Source organism: Apium graveolens, chromosome 1 (assembly GCF_009905375.1).
Source record: "Apium graveolens cultivar Ventura chromosome 1, ASM990537v1, whole genome shotgun sequence".
NCBI classification, from domain to species: Eukaryota; Viridiplantae; Streptophyta; class Magnoliopsida; order Apiales; family Apiaceae; genus Apium; species Apium graveolens.
The window spans coordinates 100,332,833-100,348,120 of record NC_133647.1 but is presented as its reverse complement, the minus strand read 5'-3'; the positions used below and the strand labels follow the sequence as shown (position 1 = coordinate 100,348,120).

The 15,288-nt window shown below is 34.1% G+C and overlaps 1 protein-coding gene across 7 annotated transcripts; it reads left to right on the top strand.

Annotated features, from left to right (window-relative positions):
* Nucleotides 1-10,917: 10,917 nt before the first annotated feature.
* LOC141665339 (putative beta-1,3-galactosyltransferase 2) lies at nt 10,918-14,767 on the top strand. 7 transcript variants are annotated; one of them, XM_074471331.1, is made up of 9 exons: nt 10,918-11,202; nt 11,907-12,040; nt 12,192-12,269; nt 12,431-12,601; nt 12,762-12,823; nt 12,899-13,110; nt 13,194-13,257; nt 13,641-13,787; nt 14,545-14,767. In XM_074471331.1, exons 4-8 carry the CDS (start codon nt 12,599-12,601, stop codon nt 13,678-13,680), a joined length of 381 nt encoding a protein of 126 aa, XP_074327432.1. In that variant the 5' UTR covers nt 10,918-11,202; nt 11,907-12,040; nt 12,192-12,269; nt 12,431-12,598; the 3' UTR covers nt 13,681-13,787; nt 14,545-14,767. The 7 variants fall into 7 exon arrangements, with proteins under 7 accessions (XP_074327432.1, XP_074327436.1, XP_074327420.1 ...); XM_074471335.1 differs by having other exon boundaries at nt 13,633-13,787; XM_074471319.1 differs by having other exon boundaries at nt 13,543-13,787.
* The last annotated feature ends 521 nt before the right edge of the window (nt 14,768-15,288 follow it).

Below are 15,288 nucleotides of genomic sequence, written 5' to 3'. Positions count from 1 at the left end.
ACCCAAAGGTTAACATTTTTCTAAACCGGGAGGCGATGTTCCCGAGTATATTATATATATATATATATATATATATATAGTTTTCAAAACTATTAATCGAATAATGTTTATTCGATAGTTTTAAATTATAAGTGAATATTAGTTTGAATATTCATTCGAGGACTTACAACTCCGTTTATTTTATTAAATAATATTTATTATTTTCTTAAAGATTAATGTTTCGTTATTCGCCAAGTATTCGAGAAATGATTGATATCGTCAATCAATCTTACTTTAAATATTTTCAGAAAGTTATTTTCAAAACTTTTACTTCATTTACTTTGACAAAAGCTCTTCGTTATTGGAATAATATTTATAGCATAACATTCAGATATTCTTTGATTATCTTGGAATTGATTTATTCTATTAAATCATCCTTATTCCAAATGCTTTCAAAAATATTTTCAAGTCTTCAAAATGATTTTAAAGGCTAGAGCGGATCCCAAAACTCGTTTTCAAATTTAAGATCTTCTATTCGAAGAGGACTTGAATACTCGCTCAAAAATCTGAGGGATCCGGCTCTGTGGTGAATTTTATATTCGCAACGAGGTTGTTTTGAGAAAACAATTTGATTACTTTTCCAACGTTCGGGAAGTAAGTCCATCTAATTGAGTCGGCATAAGCGACAGGCCGGGGTACGGTCTTTGAAGGTGTAAGAGGCTGGGTGACAGTCCATCAACGCGTGAGTGGCCGGGTAACGGTCTAGCGCGAGTTCCTAATGCGGCTAGGGTGATGACCGGCGAGGAATTCATCCATCTACTAGTAGAAAAGTTTACTTAATGGGTATTTTTGCCTGATCAACAAGATATCGGGTTTATGCCAAAGTTTTCTTTTCCCAAATTCATTGGGTATTATAACTCTATATATACTTTTCATAACAAAGGTTTTCAAGGAATGTATGAGATATATATATATATATGTATATATATATATATCGTGACTTAATGAAGTATCTTATAACTTCATTTCTTTCAAATGATATTTCAAAGATTGAATCTATTCAAGGCTTATCTTGTAGTCTCATCTATGTGATGAACTTTTGAAATTGATTATACCTTGAACGGTGGTAGTTCAAGTAGTATTTGGAAAAGATATAAGTATATTGGAGTATCTTGTAACTTCATCTTCTCAACTTTTATCTATTTAATGATTATCTTATGCATGACAAAGATTTTTAGAAAAATGTTGAGACAAGGTTAGATATATGAGATCACCTTGCAACAATAATTTTATACAGTTATAAACTAAAACTCCATATATATTATGTATAGAAGAGGATTTCCAAGATTTTGAAAAGTATATATACATATATACTGAATATTTGGCGACTTGGTCGCGTTAAGATATCAAACTTGGTTCATTTTTGCTTGACCAAGACTTTCATGAGTACTATAAGAATGCTCATATATTGTTAATTATTGTACATGTTATTTTGGTGGGCTTGTTACTCACCCTTGCTTTATTCTTTCATCACACAACAACAGCTAGACAAGATGAAAATGACCAAGCTCCCAATTCATGAGCGGATAGGAAATGTCCCGCAGTTTCCTGTAGGCATTGATGGCGTTGTAGCTGAGGTAGGATCTACCAATAGGCTAGGCTTTCAACTTTTGATGTACTAGACTTATGTATATTTATGAACTGTAATAATGGCAAAGGAAATATAAATTTAATCAGAAACCCTTTTGAGGTGTAATGGCTTACAATTGTGGAATAAAATGACTTGTGTTATTTTTTGTATTTATCTCTGAGACTATAACTTGTAGTGTGTATGTGTGTATTGTGGGGTCACAGTATGCAGTAGTTGGTTATTAAGATTAAGTGTTATTAAGGGAAATGGAACTCGTGACAACCCGGATCCCCGACCCCGGATTTGGGGGTGTTACATCACGCATCACAATCCTCACCACAGCTGTAATCCAAAAAGCATGCAACACATCCAGGTACAACACTGGATTAGAAGTCAAGGCTCCTGCAATGTACGATTCAGACATAAATTTTATAAACCCATTGATACTGTCAGGGGCTTGGTTAGCATCAGTAAAAGCCAAGATGTTTGTTCCTTTCTCTGGGATAGTTGCTCTAATAGTGTTTTATACCATTGTAGTTTAGTAAGAGAGAATGGGTAAGAAGAATTTTTTAGAAAAGGAGTAGAAACGAGAGAGAAATGGGTTTTTGCTTGAAAGGCTAGGTCAATTTAGATCTCAAAGTTGTAAGTATGTGTATGTATCGAGAAGTCTGGGTATTTATAGTAAAAGTAAATAACTTATCGAGAACTCAAAAATAGACGTTTGGAGTTTGTCTATCGAGAAGTCATTTTAAGAAATGAAATACATATCGGGAAGTCATTTTAAATTACTCTTTTAGAGAACTCAAAATTGACTTATCGAGATGTCAAATAAATACCCAGTTTGTCCAAAAAGTGGACTGAATTAATTCCAACTTTTATTTGAATAAATTCAAAATAAAATTAGAATGAATTTTCCAAAAGTATTTTACCAAAATAATTTATTAAATTAAATTATTTCAGTTCTAAGTTATTGATAAGTCAAAAATTACACTTGTAGAGAACTTTATGAATTAACACTACTAGAGAACTCTACAAAGACTTATCGATAAGTCATATTACGCCTATCGAGAAGTCACTCGAGAAGTCAGTAATTGACTTATCGAGGACTCACTCGAGAAGTCCTAAAATGACTTGTCGAAAAGTCAATTTTTACTTAGCGAGAACTCAGTTCTCTAAATACTTTTGGTTTTTGTAATTCTGCCTTATGTTAATTTTACATATTAAGAATGTAAATTAACAACTGAGTAGTTTACTTAGAATTTGAAAAATTCCAAGTTGAATTTGAATTTGAAAAACAAATATGCAGAGATTTCTGAAATATTTATAATTCATATTTCAGTTAATTTCAAATTTAATCAAATTAATTTTGATTTACTGGAGATTAATCTGCTGCAAAATATTAGCTGAGTTCTTGCCTTAGGATGAAGAGTTAAGCATTCCAATTTCACCTACAAGTCTAGTGAAAGTTGCTTCATCTAAAGGTTTAGTAAAAATGTCAGCTAATTGTTTTTCTGTTGGTACAATATTCAGCTTCAACTGTAGAAGTTGATACAGATTATTGTTTCTTGCAATACCGTGATACAATTCTTTGTCCAAGAAATTGACAGCTTCCACTAGGTTTCTTTCTGTCAACCCTGCATCCAGCAAAATCTGCATCTGTGTAACCAACAGCTTCAAAACCAGTTCCCTTAGGATGCCATAATCCCAAGTTTGGAGTTTCCTTCAAGTATCTGAAAATATTCTTTCTCCTCCTGAGTTTGTGCAATTAAATTCAGGTGTATAAGATGAGCTTCCATTTTCAAGATTTTCCTGTTGAGTAGTTTCTTCATTATTCTTTTCAGACAGACTATACAAACTTCAACTTGAGCAAACTCCAGCTTAGGCATGTCTCTTACTAACTCCTTTTTAACAAGGTGTTAATTTCCTTGAAATTCAAGTGAGACAGATTTTTATGCCATAGCTTGTTTACTTCTTCGCATGCCTTGGTGTAGAAGCAACAAACGCCATCCTTATTTGTTGAGTCAAAATCTGCAACAAACAAGCTTCATTTCCTTGCTCCTTTCAGAGCAACTTCACCAATTTTCTTGCTGATAACAGTGCATTTTTCTTTGTTGAGTAAGACTTAAGGCCTTTGTCTGCAAATTTGCTAACTCTGAGAAGATTCACTTCAAGACCAGCTACTAGTGCTACATCATCAAAGACAACATTTTCAGAAACAATCTTGCCATAACCCATTGTGAAACCTTTGCTGTTGTCTCTAAAGGTCACCAAAGGGTCAGCTTTCTCCTCAAACTATGATAGCAGGGCCTTATCACCTGTCATATTCCTGGAACATCTACTGCCTATGATCCATATGACTCTCTACACTATGCCCTGCACACAATGAGTCTTAAGTGTGTTTGGAAACCCAAGCAGTGTTAGGTAGTTTCTTCTTAGTAACTTGTTCAGCAGAAGTAGAATGAGTTATTTTAGAAAAAATAGAATTTTATGACTGTTGTGCATGTTTTCCTTCTGATGTGGACTCATTTCTTATTTCTTTAAGGTCTACTCTCAGTTTATGGCAACTATTCATTACTTTCAGGTTGTAAGGAATGCAGTCAAACTTGTCACAGAATGAACATGGATTATTTGAATCTGCTTCATTGTATTTGTAAGTTCCTTCAGTTGGCTTGCTAACAACCTTTTTACAAAGGTGAGTTAGATGATTTGCAGATCCACATTTTTCACACTTCTTTCTAGGAGCATTTGCAACATAAGCAAAATTATTGCTTTTGTTTATCCCTATTTTCCCATTTCTATTTTTCCTTTTCTTTCTTGCATCTTCAATTTTGGTTTCTTTAACAGGAGTCTTGGGACTTTGTTTGTTCATGAGCTTCTCTTCTGTATTGGAAGACTGAACTGATTCTTCAGTTTTCTTCTCTTTATCTTCATCAACAATTTCTTGCTTGATAATAAATTCTTCTTCACTGAAGTTGACTTTACATTCTTTGAATATAGGTGCATTAACCTCTTTCAAAAAGGTTGGAGCATTCTCAGTTTTCTTTGCTTTCCCTTTTTCACCTACAGTATTCTTTTTGTCATTCATGGCATCATAGTCAAGGCCAATAGTAATATTTGCACATGGCTTATTCTTCTCATGATACTGTCTGACCAGTTCATATGAAATTCTGAAATATTTCATCTTCACTTCATTCTTTTCCAGCTTCTCCCTTAGCACTGCTTCAATTTCATTTGCACACTTGAGCTTGTTCTTTAGATAAGCATTTTCTTGTTTTAAAGCTTCAAGCTCCACCAACAACAATTCAGTTTCTTGCTTCTCACTTTCAAGCTTCTCATTTATCTTTTTTAGTCTGCTAACTTCTTCATTAGCAGCAACCATGCTTGTGTGAATGTGAAACATTTCTGTGCTCATCTTTTCAACAATTTCCTTATATTGATTAATATTTAAATCAATAGTGGTAAGAGTTGGTGTCTGTGATTTAAATGAGGATGATTCTCCTTGATCCAGGGCCATGAGTGCATAATTACCAAATTCTTCATCTTCATCATTCTCAGAGTCATCCCAACTTTTACCCTCTGCAATATAAGCTTTATTTTACTGTTTTCTTAGAAGAGCTTCATACTTTGCTTCAAGTTCAAGATAAGCCTTGTCTTTCTTTGCTTTCTTGGGTTTCATGCATTCTGTAACAAAGTGGCCTTGTTCATCATAATTGAAACATCTTATATTAGATTTGTCAACAGATCCAGTTTTGTAGGCATTCTTGCTATCAAAATTGTACTTCCCTTTTTCCTTCCAGCTGCTGTCTTTGTTGAAGGACTGTCCTTTATTCTTGAAGTATCTTGGCTTCTTTACTCTAATATTAGAGAATTTCCTAACTAAATAGGCCATTGACTGACCTAGCTTATCCAGTTCTTCAAGATAATAGAACTCATCCTTTTCCAATTCCAGAATGACTGGCTCATATGAATCATTTGTTATTTGCTCACTTGTTGAGGTAACTGGAGTTTGAGATCCTTGTTCATCATTAGATGTTTGGCTTTCATTTACAATTAAAGCACTTGAGCCATCCACAACATGTCCTTGACCAGATCTCAATGATTGCCTTTGAATTATCTCTAGTTTTATATGTTTAGAGAATTCCATATAGAACTTCCAGAGTTATTCTGCTCAAGTCTCTCCCTTCCCTGATTGCTGAGATTTTCTATTACAAATGATCAGGGAGAGTAAGCAAGAACTTCAAGTTCACTTCTTCAGCTTCATAATATTTGTCATGAAGCTGCAAATCATTTATCAGCTTGTTAAACCTTTCAAACACATTAGTAATACTTTCCTTTGGCTTTGCCATAAAACCCTCATATTATGAAATCAGTATTTTTCTTTGATTTGACCTAACTTCTTCAGTTCCTTCATAAAGTATCTCAATCTTTTCCCATATTTGCTTGGCAGTGTCACAGTTGACAATATTGTTGTACATGACATTGTCAAGTGACTCCATGTCTCAGGGTTAGAATACTCAGAAGGATCTTTTGGAGCAAAATGAGCTGGGATAACCATGTCTCCATCTGTAGATTCCTCAACTCTAACCATAGGAATGAAGGGCCCATTCTTGAGGATCTGATTGTAGAGTGGATTGGCCATCTTGATGAACAACATCATTTTCTTTTTCCAAAGAGTGTAGTTAGCTTTGTCAAAGGTAGGAATTTTGATGCTACTAATTTTCTGTGTATTCATTCTTCCAAGATCTTAAATCTGTTTACTTAAAGAGTTTGCTCTGATACCGCTTGTTAGGAAATGAATAACACACAGAGGGGGGTGAATGTGTTTTACTGTTTTTGAGCTTTTCTTGAATGTTTATGGTTGAACAAAGTAAATTAATTCTTATAGTGAAATGTGTTCATGCAGAATTTAAACTTGCAGAAAAATAAAGAACAAATATCTTCAAAACTCACTTAATTTTAAATTAAAATTATGACTATTTTGCTACAAAATTTTTAGGCTCTTTGTTGATTAAGAGCTTAGCTTCTTCTTGAGAGTGTTGCAAGAAATTTGATCTAAATTGTTACAACTGACTAAGGACCAGTGTTAACTTTATAACTCAGTTAACTGTTGGTTTACACAGTGTGTAATAAGACATGCTATTAGCTTTTCTAAACTGTCACTTGTCATTTCTATTTATAAAAAAGCAGATCTTCTATTTCTGGCTTAGCATATCTTTAGCATCCCGTGTTCACTTTAATCTTCCTTTGTCAGTTGATCTTTACCATTGATCTTGCACATTATTCAAGCTGCTTTTTGTAGACTTGTCAATCCAGCTATTAGATTGTTTGTTGATTGTTTATCTTGGATATTAAACTGATCTACAACCTTGTACTTTGAGATTGTACATCGAGATCTCCAGTTTAGGTCTATAGAACAGTGGACATCTCGATAGGTATGTTGGCTTATCGAGATCTCTAGTACTTTATATTTAGTTTGGCTTGTAGAGGTCTTTAGTTCTCTATAAGAGAATTTTGGCTTGTCGAGATCTCTAGTCTTCACATCTTCACTTTGACTTATCGATAACTCTTAGTTCTCTAGTGGCTTCTTCACTTGTCAATTTTTCAGAGTTCTCTAGTCAAATTAACTTGTCAAAATCTCAGAGTCCTCTAGTGAATTTTAACTTGTCGATATCTCTGAGATTTCTAGTGAATTTTGACTTATCGATATCTCTGAGTTCTCTAGTAGAACTTGACATATCGATAACTCAGAGTTCTCTAATGAATGTAGACTTGTTGATATCTCCAATCTTCATGTCTTCAACTTGGCTTGTCGATATCTTTCTGAATTCTCTAGTAGCTTTCTTGACTTCTTGATAAGCCATTCTGGAGTTCTTGAATGACTTCTCTATAATATTAAATCTGTGAATTGTAAAGATTTTGACTTAGAGTATTTTTCTCCAAACAGATTTATTCAACTCCAAGCTTCTTCAAAATTCTTCTAAGGCATGATCTTCTTGATATTCTTCCAGATAGAATCCTTAAGTTTGATACTATTTCAGGAAAAAGACTCCAGTCTGCTCCTTTGAATTTTTACAGACTTTAAGTGTTACAAGTACAAAATACAGACTAAGATAACAATACAACTTACTTAGGGTTGACAAAATGTCTTAGTCTTGTTAAAGTACAAGCATGTCTTTTACAACATCCAATATAAGAATTGAAGTGTTATAAGTTATTTTTTCTAGCTTTTATTTTATTTATTATCTTGCGATTGCTTTGATGAGTAGTGGGTCATGATTATTGATCTAGTTACGATAGTATATCTGTAAGCAGTTGCACACATGCACCTCTCTGGTTTGTAAGTTGATTTGTAAGGTTTGATTGATCTTTATGCAAATAACTGCATTTGTTGAGATGTTGCTTGTTGATTGGTTTAGTTATTCTATGGGGATCGTTGCATTCAATTAGTTGCATTCATGCATTTTTAGTTCTTGTTCTTTGAGTCTGTTTATGCTTGAGGATAAACATCGATTCAAGTTTGGGGGTATGTTGAGTGGCATTTATGACACTTTATAACGCTCCATTAATCTTTGAATTGGTGTATTTGTACTCAAGTTTTTGGTGTTTTAATGTGTTTTCTAGTGTTTTTATATTTCAGGCATTAATCCAGGATTCAGGTGAATTAGCATTGACTTGATGCTAATATGGTGTTAGGATGGTGTCTAAGGAATAAAGGCTCGTGAAGACCAGCTCGTTGCAACAATAAAAGAAGGCAATTCCAGTTTTTCCAAAAGACCGCCGCGCCCGCGCCAGAGAAGCAGAATTTCAGCGCGCCCACACTGGTGAAGCGCGCGGCCGCGCCAGGTCGGGAATCCAGTTTCCTGTTTCAATTAGAAGACTATTTTTCTGGGCTTTTGGCTTAATTGAGATGCTATTTATAGACAATAAAAAGACATTTTTTATAGCGAAGCTTAAGGAGAAGATGACAAGAAGACCTATAGCACAATTAAACGAAGGCGAAGAAGATCAAGTTTATTCTTATGAATATTTGTTCTAAGTTGTAATCTTGGATGCTCGTTTCTTGTTTTGTTGAACCTAATACTCTAAATTATGTACTTTATTTATTATTTGTTTATAAAGACTACGTTTATTATACCATGCTTTCATCGGAACCCACGTTGATGATTGTGAATCCCTCAATCTCGGGATTTGGAAATGAGGACCCACACACCTTTAATCTATGAATTAAATAAGCATAAACCCCGATTAACTACTAACAGGATCAAACAGGATAAAGTTTAAGACAATATTACAACTACCAACCATAAAATATAATTTACAACCCAAAATAAAACCAAATTTACATAGTCGATCCTGACTTGGAATCGACAGATAACCCATTGTATCTTAACAACCTTTCAGCTAAGCGCTTGCTCACTCAAAACCTATACTACCTACTCTGGCAACCAGAAGCCCTCAACACGGTAGGGACCACCAGGTACGCTCTTACAAGCAGTGCGCCTAAGCCTGGCCATCTTCTTGCTTAACTGCCATGGTTAGCTTAAACAAAACATATGAGTATAAAACTCAGCAAGTAACTATAAAATAGTTCTATGATACAAAATCCACAATGTACCACTTCTGTTTTCAGGGCATTCTGCTTTAACATTTCTAGGTGGCAGATTTCTATCTTTTGGGCTATGAAAGGGTTATGAAGAAAAGCTTTGGGCTTTCAAGGAACAAGACTCAAGATAGGGTGAAAACCGACATTCATCACAAATCATTAACAGGATCACAAATGATCTTTTAAATGAAAAACGATAATATTTTCATCATTGGGAATCAATTATATGATCAACAGAATCAAAATCAGGGTTCACAAGGTGTAAGCTTCACAATATCACAATCAACTCTTTTCAAAATAATATAAGCCTTTTTCATTTTCAAAGAATCAATTACTTAATAGGAAATTCAATTCCTTTTTAAATACTTATGGAACCCTTGATTGGACTTCTTTAACTTTCAATTCATAATAATACGGGTTATCAGCCTGTACCGACCTTCATCCGGTCTTTAAGGTACCTATGGCATAATTTCAGCCTTAAACTGGACTAGCCCCGCTAGCCTCTTAACATGACTGGACTAGTCCCACTAGTCTCTTACATCTCAATCCAATCAATCTGGAATTTGTTTGGAAAACCTTGTGTTGGAAAAGAAAGGTTTTACTAAATTCATTTTATCATTACCAAGAATATGAAATCATTCGGACTCTTTCAAGTCGAAACTCATTCTTAAGTTCAAATTTCAAGAATTCAAAGATAAGGAAATGAATCAAGGATAAGCAAAGTTCAATTCTAGGGATCTTGATTAAATGATAACAAGGTACTCAAGTTAGGGAATCAAAACCGTTTCAAGGATTAATAGGGTTTAAGGTAAACAAAGGTATGAAGGATCATTACACAAGGGGGTTCGTAAAGGTTCTTATAGGGTTTACAACAGTTCATGGTATTAACAAGTAATCAGGATAAGAAAAGGTTACCAAAGGATTTGAACAATAATCTTATCAATAACAAGTTCACAAGAACAATGACAGGGTATCTCAAGATTCAATAACAGGGGCACATTACTATAAAAGTTCAATACTCTACATGGCATGAACAATATCCTCTTTATAACCATTTACACAAGTAAGTAGAGTTACTTGCCTGAATTCGCTTTCCTGTTTCACAAAGGTTGAACTACTGTCACCTAGTATACTTTTCCCTTTCCTAGCCTGAATGCCCTCACACTCCGAATTTACAATCCAAAAACCAAAACCTTAATTAGATAACCACTTGACGTTCCCCCAACGCTTTAACATTTCCCTTAATCGCAATACCCTAAGAGTATTTATATACTCAATTATAATCACACAACATGTCTATACGATAACTCGTATACTTTAACCATATAGACTTTGATTCACGCATTACGATGCAAATACGCACTACACCATATATGGCCTCTCCCAACACTTTTTTTGGTGTTACAAGCAAAAATGTTACCATACATCCCCCAAAATTGATCTAAGCTAACATATTTTTTTAACGTTGCAGTAGAGATTAGAAAGTGTTACCATAGGCAGGAGGAAATAGCTATTGTAACATTAAAAAAATGTTAGCATTGATATCAAAAAATGTGTTACCATAGAACTGAAATTTTAGGCAGTTCTTTTTTTTCTCTATGAAAACATTTAGGCGGTTTTTTTTTGGACCAATATTTTGGGCGGCCCAAAATTAATTAACTAATACCCCGCTCATTTATTTTTTCCTAAATATCAAAAACACATCTCAAAAAAACACACAAAACTCTCTTCAAACAGTTGGTTCAGAGCTATTGCAGAAAATGAATTAGGGTTCGGAGCTAATCAGAGTCTTCTTAGTTGGGTTATAGTTGTTAGGTTTGAGTTGGGCTTGCGGTGAATTAGGGTTCGAAAATTGGGGTTTTCTCAGTCCGGTATCGGGTTTGAGTAATTGGGGCTTTCTTTTCAATCGAGCTTTTCTCAGTCGGGTTTAGGGTTTGAGTAATTGGGGCTTTCAATCGTGATTGAATCGCCGAATATTTCTCGTACTGATGTGGGTTCCTCTCCCTCTCTCTCTCTCTCTCTCCCTCTCCCTCTCTCTCCCTCTCCCTCTCTCAATTTCATGGCTCTTACTGAAGCTGTTGCTTCCCAAATTGAAATGCCCACAAAATCAAGAGTTAAATTTGTTGGGACTGACAGTTGGGGGAATGTAGCTGCTAAACTTATTGTTTCCCACACTTTAAAGTTCGAGTTTTTTCATGGTTTGTATTATTAATTTATCTAACTTTCCAAAGTTTGTATTTATTTGCTATAATTGTTTGATTTTATATCTATTATTGTGTTTAATGCATGATTTTTGTGATTTAACTATTTTTTAATATGATTATAAGAATACCTTTTTAGAATCTTATATTGATTTAGCCAAAATGTTCTTGCACTTCCAGACCTTGAAATTGTAGGTACTGATTTAGTACTACGATTAAAATATATCTTTAATTGTGAGTGTATATGTTTAAGTAGATAATAAGAATGTTGGTAAACTAGTTTTGGGGTAATTATGCGGTGAAAGATGCAACCATGTTAGTATTTTTTACCTGCATTAGTTTAAGGAGGATTAACTGTTATGTGCTTTTGGGGGCCAATATTGCTGATGAAGTAATGTGAACCGTATTTTTTTATTACAGATGTTCTGTTTGAGTATTTAGACGAAGCTGTTGAAAATGTAGATTAATTAACTATGGAATGTTGGCTATGCAGATTGCTATCGAGAAATTTAGAGAAGCAATAGTTGGGTATAGAGACAACAAAGAGATTGCGGAGAAATGAGTTCAGCTTTTCAACAATAAGTACTTCATGGTCTCAGCTGAGTACAATAAACTTGAGCCAATATTGTAAGAACTTATAATCTCGCATCATAACCTATTGTTATGGCAAATGATAATCTACTTAATGTGCTTAAAAGTTTCGTGGTAACTACTTGGGTTTTGTACAAATCACATTACATGATTTTCTTCTTTATATAACTCAGTCTCACTTTTATAGATATCTATACCCCTTGTCCAAAGAATGGGGTATGTCATCAAGGCAAATTGGAATACGCCACTGGCTACAGAAAACTAGGTACAATATGTGTTGAATATGGAGATATCAATGAAACTACTAAGAAACTTGTGCATAAGTAAAATATGATTGTTATTTTTCTCATATGATGAATGATATGAATTGAAACTTTTTTGCATTTTTAGTTTCTCATATGCTACTGTTACATGACTTATTATCAGTTGGGATCGGTGGAAGCTCATATATATGAGGCATATGCACAAAATCTATGTTATGGGACTTGTAGTTGTTGGTAGAATGTGGGCAGTGCCAGAACTAAAGGAATATCAAGGTCAACTAGGTCCGAAGATGAAAAGCTAAAGTTTGCTGCAGGGGATTGCGATTCAAGAATGGTAAGTGCCTTAAAATTAAAAGAAGAACTCTATACATACTAAAAAACATGATGCACTTTGATATCAGGATGGCCTCGTCTTTTTGCTTTGTCTGTCCAGTTGATCAATCAGAATTTCCTCAGCTACTTCAGTCACGATGTAATCCATCTATTTGGATCAGGATAAGGCAAAGAAATCTAAGGAATTTTATGAGGAAGTTCCGAAAACACATCACACTATAAAGTAAGGTTTTTTTCCAGGTAAAATAATAAAAAGCAGTTAGGTTCATATTTTCATGCCATAAATGCCTACGTGCAGGTCTTTAGATAAAGTAATATCTGATTTGGAAATGGAGTTAACTGCAGCAAGGGTCGTGCAAGATTCTATACTCACAGGCAAACCTATTTCTGATGATGTGGGTGTAGTTGAATCGACAAAGAGAAGAAAGTATTTGATGGTTATTGGTATTAACACAGCTTTCAGTAGTAGAAAGAGAAGAGACTCTGTTCGTGGAACATGGATGCAACAAGGTTAAGTAAATCCCTTTTGAGTGCCTATTTCTTTTATGACAATATTTGTTTCTTCAGCTTTTTTTCTTAATTATTTGATGCAGGTGATAAACTAAAGAAGCTTGAAGATAAAAAGGAAATTATAATGAGATTTGTCATAGGCCACAGGTAGGTAGATATCGTAATATTATAACCAAGATTTGCTCAAACTTCTAGTACATACAAGTTGAACATGGATACTCAATTAGTTCACAAACTTGGTAATGTTAATTTGGTTATCTTTGGTTGAGATCGGTGATCAATATCATTATAAAGTTATTTAAACAAAAAAAACCATATCAATATCATTATAAAGTTATTTAAACAAAAAAAACCAGGATTTCTTGTTTACTATATAGTAGATATGATATTAAGTATACTAAAAGTACTGAAATTTTTCGCATTATGGTTTAGATACCTCCATCTATATGCTTGCGAAGCAAAGAGCTATCCAGACTGTTGGACAACTACTGGAAATAAGGATGATTAATAATCTAAATTCAGTACTTCAGGTTGTGGATGTTCGCGACATACTTGAAGAGACTGCATTGAAGTCGAGGAGTGTGAACAGAAAGGTTGAACCTTGGATAGTTGTTTCATGGTTACGAGATCATCTTCTCTCTTCCAAAGAAAGAAAGAATCGATTGTTATGGAAAAAGGTATTCTCACACACATTCCCTGATGTTTTTCTTTCCTTCTCAATTTTCGAGCAATTTATTTTCAAGCGCTTATATGATTCAAGCTTAATGGTAAATTAGGGAATCCCCAACCCAATACTAAAATACTGTTTAAATTTGCACAATTAGCGTAAAATCAACTATAACCCGTCACTTTAAGAGTGTAAAATTTACACGACATCAAATTCGGTGTCAAATATTTATATCATGACGACTTATACCAAATTTTTCGTCTTGCAAAGTTTCAAGTATGCCGTCGTGTTTGTTAACAAAATAATTTATGCCCTCTGTCCCAATTAAATCTGATTATATCCCCCTAGCAAAACAATTCTTTTAGTTTCCTAGGTTGTCCATTCATGTATTTGCTATTATGATTTCATCATCTTTTTTATTATTTAGCGTAATTGTTTTCCTAGACATGTTTAAATACTTGACCATAAAATATTAAAGAAATTGCATTAGTTTGAAGCTTTAGAACAGATTTAGTACCTAAGAATGTCGTGTATTGAATAGTAGACATATATTTAGACTATAAACTAATTATTAATTATCTACAGCTTCTTCTTTTTACAATCGTATCAACTTGTACCTCACAATTTTGTATAAAAATTGTTATTAATTGTTTCAGCAGAAAATTTTTGTAACAAAATTCTACTTTTTCGAGCTCTAAAAGTGTTAGCACGCATTCTTTTGTGTTCTTGTTTTTAACATTTTATATATTATGTATAATATTATATAGGAACAGATGATGGAGCTAGCATAAGGGAGGGGAAAGCTGATATTTGGAAACCTTTAAATGTCCGGGTGAAAGTTACAAATAGGAGTAAATTCTCAAAGTCTACTTCTCAAGAAGAACCTGCATCCAAAGCTGTTTTATTTTTGTTGAGTTGGAACTTTGTATTTGTTGAATTTGAACTTTGAGTAACGATATTAAGTTAAATATGTATTTAAGATTTTAAGGTTGTAAAGTGTCATCAAATGAAATTTTTATGTTGGAAAAACAATAAAAAATATTATAATACAAGAGTGTTACACTAGAGATAAGAGTAGAGTGTTTATAAAATAAGGTGTTACAATAAGCGATAAATATGTAACCAAAAAAATTTAATTATTTTACAGTATTGTGTTACAATAGCAAAAATAATGTTGGAAAAGAGTTTATTGTAACATGTTTTTTTGGTGTTGCTAAAAGTTTAAGGGTGTTGTAATAAAATTGTGGTTACACCTGTACGATGTTACCATCGATTAGAGATGCACAAAAAGTACGGGCCCGAAAATCTGGCCCGACCTGATCCGGTCAAAACCCGGTCAAGCCCGGCCCGGTCAAAGCTCGGCCCGGTCCCGGCCCGGGCTTCGGGCCTCGACGGGCCCTATATTTTTAGGCAAAGCCCGGCCCGGCTCGGTTAAAAGCTCGGGTTTCGGCCCGGCCCGGCCCGATTAAAAGCCCGAAAAAGCCCGGTTATAATCTGATTATTCTAATATA